The 24724-nt window shown below is 31.6% G+C and overlaps 1 protein-coding gene across 3 annotated transcripts in view; it reads right to left on the bottom strand.

Moving 5' to 3' along the window:
- Window positions 1-24724, bottom strand: part of LOC142328468 (uncharacterized) — a 167516-nt gene that overhangs the window by 123317 nt on the left and 19475 nt on the right. For 2 of the 3 annotated variants that reach the window (XM_075372274.1, XM_075372291.1), the window contains exons 3-5: window positions 23245-23441; window positions 10630-16544; window positions 174-563 (exon numbers count right to left, since the gene is read on the bottom strand). In XM_075372274.1, the coding sequence (XP_075228389.1) occupies window positions 174-563; window positions 10630-16544; window positions 23245-23441 (6502 nt within the window). The remainder of the gene's footprint in view (window positions 1-173; window positions 564-10629; window positions 16545-23244; window positions 23442-24724) is intronic. The other variant, XM_075372282.1, reaches the window with a different exon arrangement.

Raw genomic sequence — 24724 nt, 5'->3', positions numbered from 1 at the left:
TAGAGAAACATACAAAAAAACCACATCATAGAAGAAAAAAGAAATCTGATCTGTAACCCATACAATTTAATAACAAATAAAAGAATTGCTACTATAAAAACAAACATACACTGGTATGCGAATGTGGCGCATTCCTATCCCACATGGCAATTATCATTTAGATGATTACTTACTGGTTTTTATTGCAGAGCACTTACTTGCTCTGACAGTCTTCTTTTTTGCCTTTGGTTCTTCTTTTCCTTCATCTTTTTCTTCTGCCTCTTTCTTTACTTCTTTATCTTCTGTCAGTGCTTCCATCTCGGTATCATTTTTTTTTTCATTTTCTACTTCATTCTTATGTTTCTGATTTCCTCTATTAGGTCGAACTCTTTTTGCAGCACGAGTTGCTGTGGAAGTTAGTGCTGATGTTGCTACAGGAGCTGTTCGACTTTTCTTGGACACAAAATTTGCAAATGCTCCTTCGAAAGTATCAGGTACTGGTCCTTCATCTTCACTGGTTGAAGACTTACGTCCACGTTTAGCTTCAACACTACGTCGTAAATTTATATCTGGTACTCGTTTACCTACAAAAAAATTAAAAGTAAAAATGTACCAATTCACAATAATATTAAATAAAGAATAATAATATAGAGAAAATTGCTTGTTCATATTGTATTTTAGTTTTAAGTATTGGATATTTTTAATGGCAAAAATTTTAATATAGAATTCTGAATTCTGCAATAAAATATTGCAGAATTTACTCAAATTAAGAAAAAAGTTAAAAACAATAACCAAATTAATTGCTTGCTGTAATCTACTTATGGAATATCATCTGTAGAAACAGAAAATCAAAAATATAACTTCTGACAATTAAATATTTAGTACAAAAGAAAAGCCAAGGGAGTACCTACCATTTGGGAAAATATTTCTCATTAACCCTTCAGCATGGTTTGACAAGGATGGTACATAATAACTATGACAACCATCATGGTAGTTCAATGTACCTCATATGATTTTATCAAATTAAAATATTGATCATCATTCTTTTTGTTTCTAACCAAACAGGCTCACAGTGATATCTTTGCAAATATCTTGTACAGAATTCCTCCATCTACCAGTGTTTGTGAATAAAGAATAGCAATTGCTCATACTAGCCAAATTTGTAATCGATACTAATTTGTCTAAATAAAAATTTAGAAAATAGCTAACTATCAAAGTGCTTTAGCTTTTGTTTGTAACTACAGTTACAAGCAGACTATTACACTTGCTTAAAAAGTAAGAATAAATTTTTTTTTGTTTGTGGGCGAAAAATGCCTGGGCGTTATTAGTAAAAGGGTAAAATAACTCTGAAATAATAAACTATACAAGGTGTAAACATAATATTAATCATATTATAAAAATTTACTAAAACAAGCCAAGAAGGCAAAATAAAACTCAAAACCAATACCACAGACAAAGTTGATAAAATATAAAAGTTAAAATAATAGATTAAAGAAAGTATATAAAAGTAAGAATAAATGTTGAGCATAGTAGATATTCCTTATTTTTTAAAGTTTGTTTTATTCCTGGGTGCAAAAGGAAAGGGTCATCATTAGCACTTACCTCCCAAGACCAGCCCTGCATTGTTGCACTCCTCAGCCTTTGGGAGGGTGCCGCTCGCCTCAAATATCAGATAGTCCGCACTGCACCCAGCTATGCCTTTCGTGACTGACCACCCAACAGCTGGGACTGGATCCTTTCTGCCATCACCTCTAACGTATCAGATGATCTGCACCGCGCTCAACTATGTCGTTCACAGCTGACCACCTGATAGCCAGGACTCTTGTCTTTTTCTTCCTTAAAGACCCTAATCTCCTCAGGAGAAACCAATGCAGAGGTGCTGCACCTCTGTCTTGACCTTCCTCAACAGCTCTGCATACGAAGTCCCCTATAACTTTAGAACAATTGTCCCCAACCCTTCACCACAATGCTGCTGCCCGCTCAGATCAGTACGCCTCGGCTGCCCCTCATCCAAATAAACAGTGCTGCTATCTCTCCTCCAGTTCATATACTCTAATAACTTCCTAAGGGACCAGCCTACCCGATTCACTAACGCCCCATATATAGATGTGACCTGCAGTTCCTGCAACTGCTTCAGGCCTTTATACATATCCTCCACCATAGGCTTGACTCCCTCCAACGACTCAACACCACAGTGTAACATGCCCCAACTTCTTTTTCACATCACCTAATAATACCTTTAACTGACCCTTGTCCACCACCAGCTGACCTCTTTGCACCTTTCCTTGCCTTAGCAATTTCTTAACAGTCACTGCCTTCTCCAACACCTTCTTCCCATAGCTCATCTTTCCATCACTAGCCACATCGAAGATCACCACAATCTCCTCCTTGGGCTTTCCAAATACTGATCCTCTCAGTTCATCACATTTAGCAAACACATCTGCCAGCCACCTCTTTAATACTAACTCCGGAATGCTCTTCTCATTCACACCTCTTTCCCCTTTCCTCTTTCAGCCAACTTTCCACGGTTTGCAAAACCACCTCCTTTACTTCCCAAATCGGTCCTGCTGATCCACACGAATAATAACCACCTTTCTTGAGCTCCTCCATGAGTTTCATCACTTCAGAGTCACAGTGAGCACTCTTAATTTTAATCTTAGTATTCATGCTAGCTTTCAACAAGTTTACCAACCCCATGATCTGCAGCCTCACCTCGTCAATCAACTACTCATACGCATACATCCCTGCTGCCATTGCCTGCTTCAACTCAACTTTCTCCTCCCGATGCCGCTTCAGTATCTGGTTTAACAACCCTATCCGCTTCAGCGACTTCATCAGCACTCGTGCAGCTCCTAGTTTCTGCACTACAAATGGTCCTCCTTCCTCCTTTTTCAGTGGAGGTTTCGTCTCCCTCCAACCGGCAACCTAGAAAGGCTTTTCCTGGGCCTAAAACCCTATTCCTCCATTTTTCTCACTTATTCACCAATTAAATATACATCAAACTATGCAAATTTGGATTCTATGCCAAAAAAACACTTAATTTAAGCCCCCACAAGCACAATAGGGGGTGGCAGGGGGTGTCAAGAGGATAGGTGAAATGTATGAACCCAAATCCGGAATTGGATTTTGGGGAGGTTGGGTGTTATGGGGTTAGAAGATGGAGTAGGTTCGGATCGGTGCAGATCCAGAAGGGTTTGGAAATATATGGGCAGGATTGACAGGAAAAGGGAAATCAGGGTATGGACAGAAAAATCTGAGGTTTCCTCCTTAGAAAGCAGCTGAGGTCTTAGAATATTTCCACTACGGCAGATGAAAAATATTCATAGTTCTTGTTTACAGTATTGACAGTGACGTCCGTCACCTGTCTGAACACACAAAAGACTTAGAATTTCTCTTGAAGTCTTTGAGGTTAAATCCGTCCAACTTGTATGATTTTAATAGCAAAAATACAAAAATCAAAATAACACAGCAGTCCATCAACCAAAATTCACTGAACTTCACAAGCATATCGAAAAATCTTCCACCAACAGATCCTTATCCACAAATAAAACAAATACAGCCAAAAAACCAACCAAAAAACATAACAAATGTAGAGTGAAACACAGCACATGTAACCACCATGAAACATACAACTTGACTCCATCCTTAGCACCTGAACATGATATTCATATAATAAAAAATTAACCTAAAAAATATACTAAAGTAATGCAGTAGTCCCTCCGTTATCCGTTCCCTGTTTAACCAACTTCCTGGATTAACTGCTGAACCCCCTAAAATTATTATTTAACCAACTCTTTGGGTTAAATGACCCTCTAAATTTTATAAAACAATTTTCCAACTTATTTTTTATAATTTAATTTTGTATGATTTAATGTAATTAGGACCTATACAGTACAGTACTGTATTAGTTTCATACAATAATAATTAGGCCCACATGAAAAGGAAAAATTTTTATCAAATTTAAAATACAGTACATATGTAAATTTTATTCACTACTGTATGGTAGCACCATGTACGTTTCCTCAGCTAGTTATAGAATTATTGAAGAGGCATTTCTTTTATCTTCAATTTGAAGAAAAAGATGTTTATGTAAATTTGCCTAATTTAATTACAAAAATTACACTTAGAGATATAATTTACAAAGTAGTTGTGGCACGGAGTGAAATATCATCCATGACAATAAATAAGGCTGGAATCTACCAGAAATTTGTGACACATCTACATGTGTCACAAATTCGCATCGCTACTGCTACCAGTAGCGATGCGAATGGGATGCAAAATCCAAATAATGAAGATAATGAAACTCAGAATTTTTAATGATTTGAGGGAGCTAAAAATAAAAAGCACAGCGTTATTAAATACAAATGACATGTATGAATGGATATGCAGTGACGAGCTATTAGAAAAAGAAATTATGAAAGATGATGATAATACTGAAGTTATAACAAGAGAAAATCAAGCTAATGAGGCACATGAAGAATAAGAATGTGATGTAACCAAACACAATGCAAAAACACAGTGCATGGAAGCAAAAAAGGTTTTTGACACGACTATGCGTTACATTAAACAACCTAACAGCATTCATTACAACATTCTATAAATGAAAAAGACTACACATCAAAGCAAAGTGTTGTAGCAGCCAAAGAAACAAAAACAAAAACAAAACACAAATCATTTAAAATAAAAGTAATTGATTGAATTGTTTAAATTTATTATGTTACAGTACAGTATTAGTCTGTAGTAATTGGGGTTTTTTTTTTTGGTAGTGGTATAGTACAAAATTGAAAATTAGAGTATAATAAAAAGCAGGTGTTTAAAATAAAATATCTACAGTACAGTACTGTAATATAATGAAACAAAATAAATAAGTACTGTACTGATCGAATGAACTTGTATGTTTTCTGAAGAGTGTATTTCGTGATGAGTGGCTAAGTGATTGGAATGGTGCCATCAATAATAAACTTCATCCACTTAAGCTCATTCATTGCCTGATGATATTCCATTATGGTTGGGAATCCAGCACAAGCTCACACTTGTATTATGTTAAAATAAATAATTTTTAAAGTTTAATAAAGTTTGTGTCAAACTTGTAGAGAATTTTAATTGAGAAAATCTGTGAAAAATAGCCCAATAAAAAACAAATACAAGAAATTTGATTTTACTAACTACCATATGAAAACTTTTAAATGTTATCAACAACAGGAAATGCAGTTAACAAACAATTGTTTCAATGTTAACAAGATAAAAATGTAATTGATACATTTAATAAAATTTACAGTAAATTTTCAATAATCTGTCTGCATGCTTTCAGATTATTAGTGTTGCTCTCTGCAATTCTTTCCTTAATTTGTGTGGTGGAATCTTACTTTTTCTTGTTTAGCCTCCAGGAATCACCATCAGGTACTTCAGAGGGTGATATGTATGAGTGTAACTGAAGTATAGTCTTGTACAGTGCCAGGTTGACCATTTCTGAGATGTGTGGTTAATTGAAACCCAACCACCAGAGAACACTGGTATCCACGATCTAGTATTCAAATCCGTAAAACAGCTACCACAGCCAATCCATCATCCTGGAAATTGCTCATTCAAGTATGCTGATACAGTGCGTGAGACACGAGGAGGAATACCCGTGCCTCCCCGTGTGAAAGTACTTTCATGCTGAAAGTACTTGCAGTATTTTGATGCTAGAGGAACATCTAATAATAATGACAATTGTTCCTTAAGTTATTCCTTGTAAACTTGATTATTATTCCTTGTAATTTTCATGGGAAAATGAATGGTCCAATTAGCTGATCATAAACTAAACCACACCACACATTGATGCTAAATTGGTATTGTTCTACTGTCATGTGTAGATTGACTTCTGCCCAACTGTGTCTATTGTAAAGGTTATTGATGCCATCCTGAGTAACCTGACCCTTAACAGTAAATAAAATGAACGTATACAATCGGCGATTCATATTCAAACTGTTTGCAACACTGCAAATTAAGAGGAGGATCACTCAGTTGAAGATTTTTACTTGTTTATGATAAGGATACAACACCTTGTTACAAAATGTCCTCCACAACACAGGCTGAGAAACTCCGAATCGCTACTAGGGAAAATATTATGACTAAACAACCAGACTGTGTTGAGTAGCCTTTTCATAATGGTTTCATCAATATTGGCATCATGAGCAGAACAGTCACGGTGAGTACTAATGCTGGGAAGTCACCTGTTTCTCATAGTATATGGAATGTTCCACTAATTGTTATTTGCTTTAGGATTTGGAACTTTGCGGTAAGGAAAATGTCTTTGTTAATATCTGTAGCAACAGTTGCATTTCATCACCCCTCCCAAGATAAATACAAAGTCATTTTATTCCTCAGTTGTAAATAACAAAGGTATAGCTGCAGTATGACATTAATTAAAACAAAAAACACACACACACAAAATTAAACTAAACTGCACTGGCAACAATTCACAGCAGAAAAATAGAAGATGCAACGCACTGATGACAACATAAAAATGCACTGTTTTTAGTCAGCTTATTTCTCTGTTAGCAAATTATGAAATCATAATTTTTCAAATGCTCAATTTGAGTGAATTCAAGAAAGATATATAAACTTTGGCCAAATAACATTAGTACTGGTTTTTTAATTTTATTTCTACCTTTAATTCAACACTATTTTTTGTATCTTTGCACTTTGCAGGAAAGCAAACATGCTTTGTACATGTAATCCTTTTGTTTTCATATGATAATGTTAGTAATAAAATCAAATTTCTCAAACCTATGTCTGCGTTTTATTGGGATATTTTACATCAATTTTCTCAAAATTAAATTCTATACAAGTTTTGATAATAAATTTTACCCATTTATTAATCATTTAACAAATTTTTTGTACCACAAATGTAAAAAATATGTTTTTAGAAACAGATTTTTCTGTTGTATGTCAGATATTATGAATACTAGAGGATGGGTTTTGGAAGTGTTGTATTCAATTTGTAAAGTTGAAGCCCATAAGAAAAGATCACCCTTAACTTCGACTCCTACAATTTCAGTATGGTTTTATTTCACTCTTTGCTCAGGAATCAGGGCGAAATCTTAGCTAGCCATAACTCACTAACAGAGAGTTTCCAGACCCATGCTTATATGAACATTTTTCATTATTTTCATTGGTACAATGATGTCAAAAAGAGCCAGTAATACTACATGAATTACCCTATATATAAAATATTGTATTCAAAAGGAGCTGATGCAAAAACGTTCATGAAAAAATTTTATTTGGAAGTTATTCAATCATTGTGATATGATATGAGCCTACCATATCCAAAAACCAAAATCACTTTAACTAATGCTCTTTTAAAACAAATTCATATTTTAACAAAATGACAAAAAAATAATCAAGAATTCTTTAATAAAAAGTGACGAGTGTGAGTAAAGAACACAAATGTTACATGGATGGTGACGGCCACATAATTAGCAAAAAAGCGATTGAACTGCAAAGTAAAATAGCTATGATGACCAATGAAGATGCGACTAAGCACGCTATTCAATTAACGTAAAAGAAAAAGAAATCATCCAAATAACAATGATAGCAACTATGGTTTTGAAAATGAATACCAGCCACTACTGTGTTAAAAAAAAATATGAAAAGGGCTTGAAAATATCAGCAGGGATATGAATTGGTGTTGTATATAGAGAACACTCCAAATGTAATGAACATCTTACCTGAAAAGCAAAAAATTTTGAAATACAAAAGCATATGAATCAGTGCAATAAAGCACATGTGCAAAAGCATAAAGCATCTAAGTATTTGTGCAATAAATACAAAAGGATATGAATTGTTGTTGAAACATTCAAAATGTAATGAACATCATACTGAAAAATGAATAGATTTTGAAATATAAAAGCATAATGTAAACATGGATGGTCAATAGCAAAATAAAAACCACATGTCTAATTTCAGTTTATAGAGAACTTACTGGTCAGCAACTATATATTTACCAAGTGAGATTGATTCTCAACGCTTAACATAATATGTTAAGCATAAGTAGTACGTAAATTTTATTTTTTATTAAGGAAAAGTAAAATCAAAAAAATCCTAATAAAATAACATTTTTAATTAGACCTACATGTTGTGACAGAAATTCTCCCAATTTTTTGGGCATCAGCATTTGGATTCTGTGGGGTATTTTTCTGAAAAGAAGTTTCCATAAATTTTTTGAGCTCATATCCTCTTGAAAACAATCCTTCAGATATCCTTGAAGACTTATTTCAAGAAAATCCTTTTCATAATCTTGTAGGTTTTATTTGCTCGTTCCCCATGGCTTTCACATAACCTTTTTTTAACACAATGTATATTTTTTTCAGCTGGTCCACAGATAATTGCTCATTTTTGACTATTATAATTACTGTATCTCATATTGCAACATGCTTTTTCTTTTATCATTATTATATGAGGGTTATTTTTTTTTCAAGGTCTGATCGATTGCGAAATAAAAACCCGCGCAAAAATCGGATGAACCTTTGCGCATATGTGTTACACAGCGTCTCTAGTATGGCCTTCAATCACGCCGCATCATTTCGTTTAGTTCTGAACACGCAGCTAGCACGTAAACATGTCTACAACAATAGCATCTCCCGCCAAGTGTGAAGTGCGTGCGGTAATTAGATTTTTTCAGTCTGAGGGGTGTAATGCAGCTGAAATTCATTAGATGAATAAGTAATGTGTACAGTGAAACTTCAATGAGTGACAGCAAAGTGCGACAATGGTGCAGGAACTTTAAAGCAGGATGTACAGATGTTCATGATGCAGGTGGTCAGGGAAAGAAGCAAGTGTCAACCGATGATCTCGTTGAACGAGTGGATGAGGCAATTCGAGAAAATCGTCGGTTCACAATTTCTGTTTCGAGTGCTTAGTTTCCTGAAATTTCAAAGTCAGTTCTCTACACCATTGTGAGTGCGACACTTCAGTATGTGCAAGATGGGGTCCCAAGAAGCTGTCTGACCATCACAAAACAATGAGAATGGATGGCTCCCTAACATTTCTCCAGCACTACCACAATGAAGGAGAAGATTTTTTGAACAAAACTGTCACAGGGGATGAGACATGGGTCCATTTCAAAACTGAAAAAACAAAAGAACAATCCAAACAGAGGTTGCATTTTAATTCTCCCAGTAAACTAAAGAAGTTCAAGCGAACCTTGTCCAACAGAAAGTGTATGGCTACTGTGTTCTGGGACCGGAATGGAGTTCTCTTGGTGGAATCCATGGAACGTGGCACGACCATCACTGCAGCCTCATACTGCATGACTCTGAGAGAGGAATGTCAACAGGCACTGTCTTTCTCCATGACAATGCTTGGCCACACACTGCAGTGAAACAAAGAAGCTCCTGCAGCGTTTTCGTTGGGAAGTGTTTGATCACCCATCATATAGCCCGGACTTGGCTCCATTTGATTTTCACCTCTTTGCTCACATGAAATGCTGGCTAGGAGGACAACATTTTGGCACAGACATCGAGTGTAGAAACATGGCTGAAAACACAAGTGGCTCCATTCTATGACGAGAGTATTGGAAAGTTGGTACCACGCTACGATAAATGTCTAAATGGGAGTGGCACTATGTAGAGAAATAGCATAACTATGTAAGTACTTGTTACAAATAAAAAATTTTTTATTTTCACTGAGGTTTTAATTTTGTGACCGATCAGACCTTGAAAAAAAAATAACCCTCGTATTAGGTAATTTAGATTTTTCAAAATTCACTAAATTTTTTACAGTATAGATAACTAATAACTTAGAAAAAACTGTACATAGATCTAACACAATCCTCATTCTTATCTCAAACTTTATTGTCACTCAATGGCATTACTGAAAGTCTATTATATTACTGACAAGTAGAGAACAAAGGTTTGTGTAATACTGTATACAAACAGTTTAAGCAGTAACCTCCATCATATTTGAACATAAAATTTAGGCCTTCATTTATATTATGATTCATATAATATCTGCTTATTTACTAGCGATTACCATGTAAAATTTATAACAACTACATACTTTTCTATGATATAATACCTTTAAATGCACACATTTTCACTCATCTCAAAAAATAACTCCAGTAACCACTGCTACTACATAGTTATTACTTTGAAATTTACAAACCCAATATATTCAAGTATTTTATTCTACTGTTTTCAGATTTTTATAAATATGAATTTAAACATGTAAAGTTTTAGTTGTTTGTAATTATGTGTAACAATTACTTTCCAAGCATCACTTATCTTTTTTTTTTGTATACTGGTCAATCCAAGCTGTAACTAGTTGGGAGAAATGAAGTGTATTAATATCAAAGTTAGGATGATATTTGTATTATTAATGTTTTACTATGGCTGTCTTTTCAATGGTAACTATTATTTAATCTGGGTGAGTGGAAGTAATCAACTGAACAGTAAATACTTTGACCAGAACCCCAGTAAAAGATTATTAGATAAAATCATTTAAAGCCAGCTTCATACAATATAAATCATAGTAATAGAACATAAAATTCTAAAACTATTGGCTATTGGTTAAGTAATTAGTAATACTGCTGTGACAATGCAGTTTATTTTTAATTCAGTAAAAAAATAAAGTTATAAATTAAAATTAAAATTACTGCTGAACTCCTACCTTTTACTTTCCTTCTTTTTCCACCAGCTTCTTCTTCTTCTACTTCTTCAAGATCTTCTTCCTTAACCTTATCAGGGCCCAAATCATCATCAGTTTCTTTACTAGCAAGACGTCTACTACTTCGGCGTTTACGGCTTCCAATCATGACATCTCCTTTTTGGGCATTTTTTCCTTTTGTCTCTTTATTTAATAAATTTACCCGTTCTTCAGTAGATACTGTTTCAAGAGAAAATGATGAAAGATTTTTTTGTTCATCTTTTTTTGATGGATCATTTCCTGTGTTTAGCGACTCTGTAATTTCATCATCTGTAAGGGCTAAAGGATCCTTCTCAGGAATAATTTGAACATCATCATCTAATAAATCTTCTTTCAACTTTGTGTCCTTTTTTTTCCCTTTTTCGTTCACTTTTACTGTATTAGCTGTACTTCTTTGCCTCGATCTAGTATTTCTTAAAGTCGGTTTTTCTACATCACAAACTATTTCATCCACTACTTCAATGTTAGTGGAGTTACGTTTTTTCAACTCTTGTCTCACAGCCAAAATGTTTAATTCTGTTTCTAATTTAAACTGCTCAGTTTCTACTTTGCCCAAGATTTGTTTATTACGACCTACTTTTACTAATTCTTCCCTAGAATCTTTCTTTTGAGTCAGGTTATTAGTATCAACGTTTGCTTCCTTTATGGTTTCTAATTTCAATTTTTCAGCCTCTACTTTACTACTGTCTTGTTTAACAGAATTTTTATTATCAGGTTTCTCTTTCACCAATTTCTTCTGAGTAGGTTTTCTAACCCTCTTATTAGCAGACTCACTGGAAACTAATTCAATTATTGGTTCTTTTTCTGACTGTAATTGATCAGTTTTCCGTAATTTATTTGGAATAATTTCACCACCAACACTACTACTTTTATTCAAATCATTAGAATTATTTGCTGGTGTACTGCACAAATTTGCAGTCTTAACATCAGAAATGACTTTAACAGCCTTTTTTCCAATTTTCTGTGACCCCATCATACTTGCTTGTGCTGCTATTAATTCTGGTTTAAGAATTTGTGAAAGAGGTTTCAGAGATATTTTAGAAACTGGTTTAACATTATTGTCAACTGCTTTAATGTTTACTTCTTTATCTACAGCATCTGTTTTAACACAGATCTTTTCATCTTTTTTTACATTATCAGGGAGATTAGGTTTTAATATTTCTGAGATATCTTTTATTATGACTTTTCCAATCAGTGTGTTTTTTTCAGTATCACTGCTGGTGGATCCTTGTGTTGTACTTTTTATACCTGAAGATTTTGTTTTCCCTTGAGAATCCTTCTCACTAGTCTCCAATCGAGAACGTAATTTACTACTTCCTAGCTTTTTTTCTGTAGTAGTAGGACAATTTTGTGTAGCTGTTTTATGAGAGATATCACTTTTACTTTCATTACTTGATTTATCATCTAATTCACATACCTTACTGCCAGAATTTAAAATTTCTTTACTTTGGCTGACTGAATTATCTGAATTTGGGTTCTTACTTTCTAATGAAGAAACATGTTCAGGTAAATCTTTTTTACCTGCTATCTTTGTTCCACAATTTTCAGATTTTTCTTTGTTAGAGATGCTTTGTTCTGCATCTTTGTGTTCTTGTGAAGATGAATCTTCAATAACCTTCTCAGATTCTTTAACATAATCACTTTTAATTTTCAGAGGTTTCTTTTCATTATCTTTCTGTTGATTTTTTTCTTCACTATTTACAACAGGTGATTTAAGCTCTGTTATTGTCTTTTTTAAAGTCTCTACGACTGATTTCTTAACATCAGAAACTACACTGTCAGGTTTGACTACTTTTGATGGTTTAGAAGTTTCATCCTGCTTATTGGATTTTGGAAGATTTTCTGAACTTCCTACCTTACATTTTGGCTGTAATGAACAAGAATTTTTACCATCTGCTTTATTTACATGTTTGCCTGTAAGACCACTGACAACTGATTCTGCACAGGTAGACATATTTATATTTTTTTCTGAATTCTCTGAAACTGATACGTTACTAATTTCTTTTACTAAATCAAGTGAATTTTCATTTTTCTTTTCCAAAGACTGGTTTAGATCAGTTCCAATCTCTTTAACAGAATCAGAATCTAATTCACCGTGGCGCTTGCTTTTATTTTTTTCATTTTTCCCGTTACGATCTATTTTTTCCTTAGAAGAATCTTTGTCACTACGTGATGCTTCATTTGGTTTTGAATCAAAATCTGAAACTTCCGATTGAATCTCCTCTGCAGTTTTAGTCACATTCTCTTGTTTTTCTCCACTCAATGTATTCTTTTTCACTTGCTTTGGTTCTTCAGGTTTTATATTACATGAAGAATAGGAACTTTCATTTTTACTTGGGGAAACAATTTTTGAAATATTTTGCACTACAGACATTTTAGAATCTGTAGTAGCTGATATTTCAGTTTTAATAACTAAGTTAGATGGTTGGCTCACAGGATCACTAGACATACAATTTAATGTTGTTAACTCACTTTCTTTTGGAACTGGTTTAGAAAGTAAAGTAGAACTAGAACTTGCATTATTTGCACTGTGATGTAATGTCTCAGTTTTTTTATTACTGTTGCTGGACAACTTACTGCTGATCTTGTCTACTTCTCCTTTATTAAGGCTTCTGGAAACATTATTATAATGTAGTTGTGATAAGAGAGCTGTATTTTCAGATTTGGCATCAGTTTTTTTATCAGAACTATCTAAATTCTTTTTCTCAATTTCTTTGTCACACTTATTATTAGTGCCAATAAGTTTTGATGCTTCAAAATTAGTTTTAACAATAGAATCTGTGAAAACTTTAGTTTTTTTGAGCTCAGGTTTAGTGCCTAAATCACCATGAACTAATATTTTTTTCCTATGTTTATCTTCTATGCTATCACTAGTACTCTTAGAAAGAATGTTTAAGTCCTGTGGACATTTTTTGAAATCCTCATTTTTACTACTATATTTTTTGGAATCCTCATTTTTGCCACTACATTTTTTGGAATCCTCATTTTTACCAATAGTTTTTTTAGAATCCTTATTTATACCACTATCACCTTCTGATGTGGTTTTATTTAAATCAACTAAGTTGCTCATTTGCACACATCCTGGTCCAAAAAAAAATCCTTTCAATTGAGGTTCTTTAATATTATCTTTTGAAGTACAGGATGCATGTGAGATAGAAGAAACATCACCTTCAGCATAATTTTTCAAAGCTATTGTTTTTTCACCTTTATCACTAATTTTTTCCTTATCTTCCCTTACCCTTTCTTTCTTCTCTTTATTTTGAGATTGATTTTCTTTATCCACATTAACATTGGAATCTGTTCTTGAAGCTGTATTAGGTACTGATGAATTATCATCTGATTTTGGAAAGTCATCTTTCAAAATATCATTACTTTTTTCAGACACTAGTATAGTGTTCTCTTTATCAACAAATTCTGAGACAGCAACTATTAAGTCACAATCATCTGACTTTATACTTTTGTTTGAATCAAGAGATTTACCAGCAAATTCTTGAACAGCATTATTATCTGCCTGATGAGCTTCAACATCCGGAAGTGTAGAAGCATTTTTACCAGATGAACAAATCGTATCTATGCTCCATAATTTTGGTATTTTCTTTTCAGTAGTTTTTGATAATTCTGCTGGTTCATTTTCAAGTTTACTGGTTTGTGTTGAACTTGAAAAACTTTCACTATTATCTAATGAAATGATAGAACACGTTTTATTTTCTTTTAGATCAATCTTTGTCTCTTTTTGTTTATCAGATATATTTCCTGACACAGAGTCTTGTGAACTCCTATCAGAATTTACATTTAGGTCATCACTGCTATGATTATTATCTTTTATTGTTTTATTTACTTGGTCAGTAGATTCATTGGCAGTATCAGATTTTGAATGACCAACAGTAGTTAGAGAATCATCTTTCTTAACATTGCTTTCTAAGTTATCATTATCTTTCCCTGGATTTCCCGTATCACACTCCTTACCAGATCCTTCTCCTTTCACAAGCATAACTGGTTCTTCTATAGCTTCACTAACTACAGGTTCTTTTAATTCCTTTTCCAGATGTTGTTTCTTTGAAGCATGAAATGAAAGATCTTCAGGCACTCCTCTTTTTAGTTTATTTAATGATAGGTCTTCAGCATCTTTAGAAGCAGGCTTACAACCCTGAGATTTAGGTTGAGTAAATTTACCTGATTCAGAAAACCCTGCCAATGTGAGAGATTCACTCATTGAAATTCTCATTTTTTCTAGTAACTGACTCTTGCTTGTACCAACAAAATGAGCAGGAAGTGGCTGTGATTCAGGATGATTAATAATAGGATTGAGGTTTCTTTTTAGTTTAAATATTTCATCCAGTTTTGAACCAGGAACACTTTTTCCATCTCCTTTTCCTCTGTAAACGCCAGTATTTGATTTTAACAGAGCTCCTCTCTGTTTGATTTCCTCTGTCACATCTATTACATTTCTTTCAGCTCTTTTGCTACTAAGATCAACACATTTTGCATTCATCTGATTAATAGGTCTTTGCAAAATAGTTTTCATCCGACTCTGTGCATAATCTTTTATGCTACCAACTAATAACTCACTGTTATTTATTGATAAATTAAGTGCAGGCTTCAAATCTAAATGGTCTTTTGAAAGAGTCTTTACATCTGAGGAAGAATCACCTGGAACTGATCTTATGCTAGCATAATCTTTTGGGATAGCTTTTGAATTCAAATGATCTTTCACAGGTTTTACATCTTCTACACGTTCTTTTAAAAGAGCCTTCGAGTCTAAACAATCTTTTAGAAGTGATTTTTCTTTAACATTATCTCTTATTGTAAGCTTTACACTTAAATTTTCTTTTAAACCTGATTTTTCTTTAACATTATCTTTTGGAATTGATAAATTTGCATGTTCTTGTGACGCTAATTTTTCTTTAACACTATCTTTTAAAGCAAATTTTATATCTGAAGATTCTTTTAAAATCGATTTTTCTTTCAGACTATCTTTTAAAACAAGCTTGGCATCTAACTTACTTTTATTAGAATCACTTTTTGGAAAGGAACTAATCGTATCACTCTGGAACGCAGTTCCATTTTTACTAGACGGAAGTATCTGACATGTATCCTTTAGCAGTACACTAGCTGTATCCTTTAATTCTGTGGGATGCTTACTTTCCTTAGATGCAGTTTTATTACCAGGTTTTATGGAGATTTCAACTTTTTCTTCTATTTTTAAGGACTTGGCACAGATGAATTCTTCATCTGTACAAGTGTTTGGATTTGATTTTGTTAGTTTAATTGTACTAGTATTTTTAACATTTATCTTACGTAAACTTTCCTCTTGAGATGTATTTAAAGCTTTTAAATCACTTATTCCACTTTCAAGTTTTGGTAAGCTCTGATCTGATAAACCACTTCGATTTACACTTTCAATATTTGAGATTTGTTTTATGTCCTTATCTTTACTGGCTGCAGATTCATCTTTGACTTCAGTTTCTGAACATATATTTTCATTTTTAGATGTATTCTTTAAATCTACTGATGAATCAGAAATAGAATTTTGTATTTCATCAGTATCATTTACATTTTCAACATGAGTTTCATTATCGGCTTTTTCTTTAACAGATTCATCTTTAATACCTTGATCTGCTTCACAACTATGACCATTCATTATAGCACTTTCACCATTCATTAAATCAGTTTTTTGTACACTCACACTTTCTTCAGGTGGCTTACTAGTAACATCACATTTATTTTCCTGCTCTTTATCTTCATCCTGCTGACCGGTGTCTAAAACAGGTTTTTCAACATCTTGGCTATTACTATCTTCATTTAATAAATCCTCCAACCCGTCTATATTTTCACCAGAAGAGAGTTGTGTTATAAGACCAACCAATTGTTCTCTATCCCTAAAACATAATAATAACAGCAATTATACAAAATGAAAATATCAAGACTATCTAAAAACAGAAAATTTATGTAATGGTAATAATGATAAAATGCTAGAATATATGACGAGACTGAACCCATTAATAAACCTATTAGCAATTAAGCATGTAATGAACCTATCTGGAAGTCAGAAGGTACTTTAAGTTGTATAACATAACTGGGAATTTAGTTACAAAAGGGAAATTTTTTCTAATTTGGCAACAATGCCATGTCTAACAAAATATGCATGGCATGCGATTTTACCAGGCCAATGTTGTTGTTGTTATAATATGTGTTTAAAGTGGCTGCATCAATTCTAAACCCTATGACTGAAGTTCATTCAGTCGATTGATTCCTATACACAAGAAAAAACTGCAGCAAAAATTCAACTTGTTTTTTCACGATATATATGCTACAAAAAGGTGAAACATGAAAAAACCTACTGCATCGGAGATAAAAAAAAAAAATTGTATACCATAAATTAGTATAGTAATAGTATATTGTCATGAATAATTTGCCTATTGTACTATAGTATCTACCTAAATACACCTCACATCTGAGAAATTATAACAGACCTTCAGAGAAGTTTCACCCTACCCTTTGATTTATACAAAATAAATCAAGAAATCATCCTTGTTCAAAGAAATTCATTGAAAAATTTTTCACGATGATGAGATTTAAGGTGTACTGATGACTGACTAAATTTAATGTGTAGTAAGAGTCTTTACATCAAAATTAAGAAACTTGTTCCCAGCCCCACCAAATGTATTCAAGTCTGTGATGGTTATTAAAGTACAAATAAAACATACAATAAAAGTATCATAACTCAATTTTAATGTATAGTGCTTTTTAAAATATTTTCTGGCCTCTTAGTCTGTACTTGCCAAATATCCTGTGTATAAAATACACACCAAATCTTATGGTCAAACAGAATATTAAAAAAAAAAATCCTCAACAAAATAACAATAGTTTAATTAATTTATTTATCTCTTACAGATAAATGATTGTTAAATACTCAATTTTATAATGTTGAGCATTTAAATTTTTCAAATGAAGAAAAAACCACAGTCTCTTCCAAGAACTGAAGTTTTTTTTTACTAATGATTTAGTCATTAATACTTCCTTGTGATTAGATTTTATTTACCAAACAAAAAATTATACTAATTTTATAATCAAATGTATTGTAATAAACTCCAAACCATGAGATTAATTTAAATTAAATGTTTTTAAATAACAGAAAATACTTTTTATTGATCATCAATTTACAAGATAGTTTATTTTTAAGTAATTAGCAAATCTGACAGTCTACTAATATTTACGAAAAAATGTAAAGAGAACTTAAGGAACATACAGAGGCAATTCTGTATGATCAGCTGTCTCTTATTTGATGTAATAATCTTATAACTATAAAAAAAATACAGTCAGTAGTAACAGATAAACAACAGATAAAAATAAAAAGTTCCTTTTCTGTTCTCATACAATAGCTTAAAAATATTTTTCAAAAACTTGTAAGTCAATACATCTTCAGAAATATTTTGTCAGAATGGGTGGAATGAAATGAATGGAAGAAATCTTTCAAATTCACTTTCACTTTTTGAAGAATTTCAAGAAAACAGACAACCTTCAAAGAAAACAACAGAATTCATAAAAACCAAAGTGAACAAGCAAAATTCATATGGACTAAAAACAAAGTTATATATTTCAAATTCCAGTTGCCATACAATGAGATTAATTATTTATCCAAAATAATTACAATGAAATGGTATACTGTATGGTAAGAGTCTCGCAGATATCATTTCTTCCGCTCAAAAAACAAACATTTTTGCAATATAAATAAAACTGTTTTTAACAAAACCGGCCCAATTTCATTTATTAAACAATAAAAAATCATAAGAATTGTATTATTTCTATAAACGTGATACGAATTATTCATTTTTTTTGCTTATTATATGGAACGCTTAAAAATTGTTAATTATTTATTGTATATTACGTATATTTAACATGTATTTTTTTTTAAAGAAAATTCTAAATTAATAACAGATTTTGATAATAGAAATGTAGTGTCGTGCCTTTTCTGAAAAGAGTATCTTTTTGTTAAAATCAGTTTTATTTATATTACACAATTTTTGTTTTTTGAGCGGAAGAAATGATATCTGCGACTCTTACCATACAGTTTACAATTTCATTGTAATTTTTTTGGATATCATTGAGCTTTTTAGATTATTCTTTCATTTTTTATGAATTACTGATTGTTATCTTATGGATTTATTATTAAAATTTATTGCCTTAGAATAAACAAATTGAATTTCACAACCAATTTTTTTTGTTGATAGTCATATCATTCACTTCATACTATATTTTCCCTTTTTTAATAAAACTAGTATAATGACCTTTACAAATCAAAGATCCGTGATGTAATATTGCACTTATTACTTTGTAACTGTAACCCTCGATTTTTATTGTTAAATTCGATTTCACCAATTGAATTTATTTCTGTTTTATTTATTCCTTTTTTAATAAACTAGTATAATTTCTTGTACATTAATACTTTTATTCTTTTTTAAAGAAATGATGGGAATTAAAAAAAATGTTTCCTCTTCAGTACTTTCATTTATATATAGCAGCATTTAGTATTAAAATAAGCAATAGTACAGTTTCTTTTAAATTTTATTTCAAGTACATTATCAAGTTTTTGTATGTTACTTAGTTCTATCAAGCACTGCATCTAGCAGCATGGTTCATAAAGGTACATTAAAAAAATGAAAATGATATAATCGAGACCCACAATTCATCAAATGGAAAAGAAAATGTTGTCTAACAAAAGTTGATGTATTTTTTGAAAGCATTCTTTATTACTAATCTAACTGAACTGAAATATAATGTTTTCATGCCTATTTCCCCCCCCCCCCATTTTCATTTCACTGTTACGTTAGATCATGTTTAGAACTATAAACATAGTTCATTGACTTCGTCACCTCTTACTGATGAAATTCTAATGAACTCCGCTATCTCTTAAGTTGAAGCCAAGTAGTTAAACAACAATCACACTTTTATTCTGTGATAATGTTATACTACCACAGAGTAAGACTTCATACATGCAAGTACTTTACCACTGCATATTTTCTATCAGATTTTCAATCAAATGAGACCATCATCCAGTTCAAGTTAAAGAACTTGAACTGAAAATTGTTTATGCACAAATATTTATGGATTTTTAGAGATTATAAATAAAAAGTTTTGTCCCTCAATTTAAAAGTAACAGAAAGATACTAAAATTATTTTAGAACACCAGGCACAATGATATCCACTATTCCGAAAATAAAAGTCTATTATTAAAAACAATTCAAAATTCCATAAATCTTTTCTTTTTCTTTTAACACTAGTTTAAAAATATTTACTAACTAATTTACCAAACTAATATCAAGACAGAGAAAGTGTAAATTTTGTCCTTCTTTAACAGTTTCTCATAAACAAAATTAGAAATTAATGTAATAAACACATAGTCTGACAATAGAACTCTTAACAAATAAAAATTACAAATATCAAACACTTCTAATTTCAATAAGTTGTTTAATCATCCACAATCAAGTGTATGGTTCAAAATGAGTATGATATTGGAAGTATATATGAGTATGACTACATTGGAGGGAAATGCTAGCAAAATATTTGCAAAACAGTTTTGTGGTCCAAAGTAACAAATTTTAGATTTATTTGAATAAATAACTTAATACAATAATTTCCCTATTATCTGTCCCCTATTTAACCAACTCTTGGGGTTAGTTGCCAAACCCCCTAAAATTACCAATTAACCAACTCTTAAATTAATGATTAGATTAAACGATCTCAAATTTTTTATAAAATCAATTTTTCAACTTATTTTATATAATTTAATGTAATTAGGCCCTATACAGTATAGTACTGTATTAGTCATGGGCAATAATAATTAGGCCTGCATGTAAAGGAAACCTATTTATGAAATGTAAAATATGGTACACACGTAGACTTTGTACAATACTGTATGACACTGTGTCTGACATACATTTCCTCTGCTAGCCTAAATATAAACAAATAATTTACTCTGTTATCTCTCACATTAATTTCACAACATCAATACATTAAACAGTATGATGATGTCACAACTGCGTTATAATCTTGAAGTGATGACTTCTAAAATCATCACATCGGTTGCATTTTGAATAGTGTGATATAAAGTGGTGTCTACAGAATGAAATATTATTTTATTTTCAGTACGTACATATTGTAGCATTGTGAAAAATAACTGCCTTTCAAGTAATGGACATATTTTGCATAGAATATTTTGTTCGCGTACATTAAATTGTAGTTTAAATTCAGTACAGTACTGTAATAAAGATTCCGTTTTATTTTTGTCTATTCAGTATAGCGTAAGAGTTTCTTACGTACCAATAGCTGCAAATTTCTTAGTTTTAAGTAACCTTTAAAATTACATAAAGTTAACTTTTTACCTGTACTTACAGTTATGAGTTGCAAAAGAAAACTTGTGGCAGTTTCAATTGAAACTAAACTAAAAGCATCAAAACAATTAGATAAAGGTCAATTTGTAAAATCAGTAACATTACATTTAGATGTTGGTGAAACAACAGTTAAAGATTGAAAAAAAAAAACGTTCACAGATCAAAGCATATTGTATGAAGCAAGGCAGCCAGGTGGCTCTTCAGTCAAGGTGTACCTTAAAAAAAAATCCAGCATTACATTTACTAGATGAGGCACTGTGGATGCGATTTCTTCAAGAAAGATAACGAGGAGCAACTACAAGCAGACCTCTGTTAAAAATGTCATTATTCTGAAAATTGCTTCAGTAAATGGTTCTGGCAGCAGCACTACTAACAACTCCTTTACAGCAAGTGAAGGATGGTTACATCATTGGAAAAGCACCAAGGAGTCCATCCATACCTTATGTATATCTGGTAAAAAATTATCTGCAGACCACGCCACAGCAGAAAAATTTATCAGCTTCATAAAAAAAATCATCGATGAAGAAAACTTAGTTTGGAACAACTGTATAATATCAATGAGATGGGACTCGTATATAAGTCGCTGCCAAATAAAACACTGGCAATTTGGGATGAACACACTGTTCCGGATAAAAAAATTAAAAGATCAGATAGCTGTCTACAGTAAACTTCCGTAAGACTCATGCTTCTGCTGTAAGACTCATAAACTTCCACTTTTTCTAGTAAGAAGTCTAAAAATCCAAGAATGCTGAAAAACATAAATAAAAAGACATTACCAGTGTATTACACAGCAAAGAAAATGCACAGATGAGTGAATGTTTTCATCACGAATTCGTTCCTAAAGTAAAATGACAACTAAGAAAATTAAATTTACCTTAAAAAGCTGAGCTATTCCTAGACAATGCTTTGCATCCACCTTCTGACGAGCTTTTAGAAGAAAACATTACGGCTCAGTTTCTACCACCTAATGTAATACCCTTGATCCAACCTATGGATCAACAAGGGGTTATGCAATTATTAAAGAGGCTGTACCAGAAGAAATTTTATCTACAATTCTAGAAGAAAAAGAAAAAGCTAATGTAACTTTGCCTAATTTAATTTAAAAAATTACAATTAGAGATGTAATTTACAATGTACCATCCACGACAATAAGCAAGTATTGGAAACATCTACCAAAACCTTTTGGTGCATATAGCAGCGGCAATACAGATGAGATTCAAAATCCAGATCCTTTAAATATTGGAAATGTGGAATTTTTAAATGATTTGAGGGAGCTAGACACAGAAAGCACAGATTAGATACGAATGGATATGTAGTGATGAGCTATTAGAAAATTAAATTACGAATGATAATCATATTATTATCAATTACTGTACTTATAGCAAGAGAGAATCAAACTAATGAGCAAAATGAAGAAGATTGATGTAGCTGATGACGATACAAAATTACAGCATACTGAAGCAAAAAGGTTTTTGACATGGCGATGCACTACATTGAACACACTAATGACATGCATTACAACTTTCTACAAATGAAAAAATGGAGAGACTATGCATCAAAGCAAAGTGTTGCAGCGGTCAAGCAAACAAAAATAACAAATTATTTAAAACAAAAGTAATTGATTAAATTGTTTAAATGTATTACGTTACAGTAAAGTATCGATCTATAGTTCTTGTTTTTTTATTTAATGTAGTGTGTATATATATATAATGGAGTACAGTACAGATTTGAAAATTAGTGCTGTACATCCTACATCATACTTTACCCATGCAATTATTTTAGTTTTAATAGGGTTAATTATATACAAAAGTATATCTGATATAGGGCCTTCATTAAAAATGTATTGTTACAATATTAGAACAAATATTGATTAGTACTGTACAAAAAATATCACCTACAGTTATCTCTTATTCAGAAAAATATGCTTTAGATTAACTGACTTTTTGCTTAAGTGCCTGTTAGTCCCAACTAAGTTGGTTAACAGGGTGACTGCTGTATAATAAATATGTTACTAACTTTTAGGCATATATTTTTAATAAATTCTCTCATAATTTTGGAACCATATATTTCATTCTTCCTCCTACTAATACTAAATTGCAATGGTTTTATTTTTTATATTTTCAAAACTGACAAATCAAATTCATAAAACAATGACAAAATCAATATCTTACTTAATACAAAAACGTACTTAGCTACCAACTCCCACGTTTCTTCATCCTGATCCTCTTTATAAACACGAATGTTTGCTGTTGGGTCAAACTGGCACCAATAGTTATGACCCATTTTGTCTCGACCTAAAGGTTCTCCACGAAGTTCTTCAGCACTCAGCTTATTAATGTCAGTCTTGAATTTTACATTAAGATCAAACTGGGCATCTAGAAGCATCTGTAATCAGTATAACTCTAAATTAGCAACAACCATACATAAAATCTGCTAAAGAATTCCAAAAATGCACATAGATACTAAAAGGTACGTAATAATTAAAATTGATGTTTTACTGCACAAATCATTAGAAGTAATTGTATACATAAAGCAAGTATCAGATCTTTAGCTAGTATAAATATTATATTAATATACGTATTACTATCAGTCATACAAAAATCTCAACAAAGAAATAAGGCAATCTTCTTATTAGAAGATAGTCTTTATTAAAGATTAGTATTGTTTATTTCAAGTATTGTTTTTATACCTGAAACAGTACTTCACCACATTAGGAGAATAATTATAAAATTATTACATATTAATGAATATAACTCAAAATATAATTTTAAAAACTCATATTTAAAATGACAACATCTATTATAACATCTAAGGACATGAATAAAATAGATTAAAGATCAACCTATAGCCTCAATATAACATACCATTATGCGACTTCTTTCAGCTGCAAAGGTTTTGTAAAATTTTCTATTAATTAATTAATTAATCTGTTATTAAACTAAACTCTCTTATCAACATTAATCCTTCTTGTGGTGGGTGTTCAATAGCACACTCTATATCTAATACTGTACCCATCATCTCATCTTTTTATTTTTCTAAATTGCCTTTAATGTTGAGTAATGTATAAATATACAAATCATGAAGATGATCATTATTTGAAATAAAATAAATAACACCTTGCAATAGTCTCTTTGACATTCTCTAAAAACAATTCAGATGACTGTTTTAAAAGCTACATTTTTTTAACATGAAATGAAAATCAAAACAAAATACATTATACAATTCTACAAAAACTAAAATTAGAGCTACAAAATTTTATAAAAGATAAGTATGAATATAGTTCTAAAGTACAAAAATAATTATATATGATTTACTACATACATTTTGAAAATTTTACTAACTTAAAAACTGGATACAAATAAAATTATAAAAACCTGATTTAGTCCAAAAACCCTCCAGTTTGTATTTTTTTTAAGTTCAATAAACAGGAGTGAATACTGAATAAGTTAGTATCATCCATATTAATACCAACTTCAGTTGAAGAGTAAATAGTAAGTTTTCACAGAAAGTCATAAATAAATAATGGTCAAAAAGAAATGGCCCAGAGCAGGTATGAAACTGTATACTCAACTAGCACTGGATCAAAACAAATTCTATTAAAGCACATTAATTCTGCAATTGTTTTCTGTTACTGAAATATATTTTGTATGCTGTAAGGCTGTGAAATT

Source organism: Lycorma delicatula, chromosome 1 (assembly GCF_047948215.1).
Source record: "Lycorma delicatula isolate Av1 chromosome 1, ASM4794821v1, whole genome shotgun sequence".
Classification (NCBI taxonomy): Eukaryota; Metazoa; Arthropoda; class Insecta; order Hemiptera; family Fulgoridae; genus Lycorma; species Lycorma delicatula.
The sequence above is the reverse complement of the archived record's forward strand: the minus strand, read 5'-3'. Positions and strand labels throughout refer to the sequence as shown.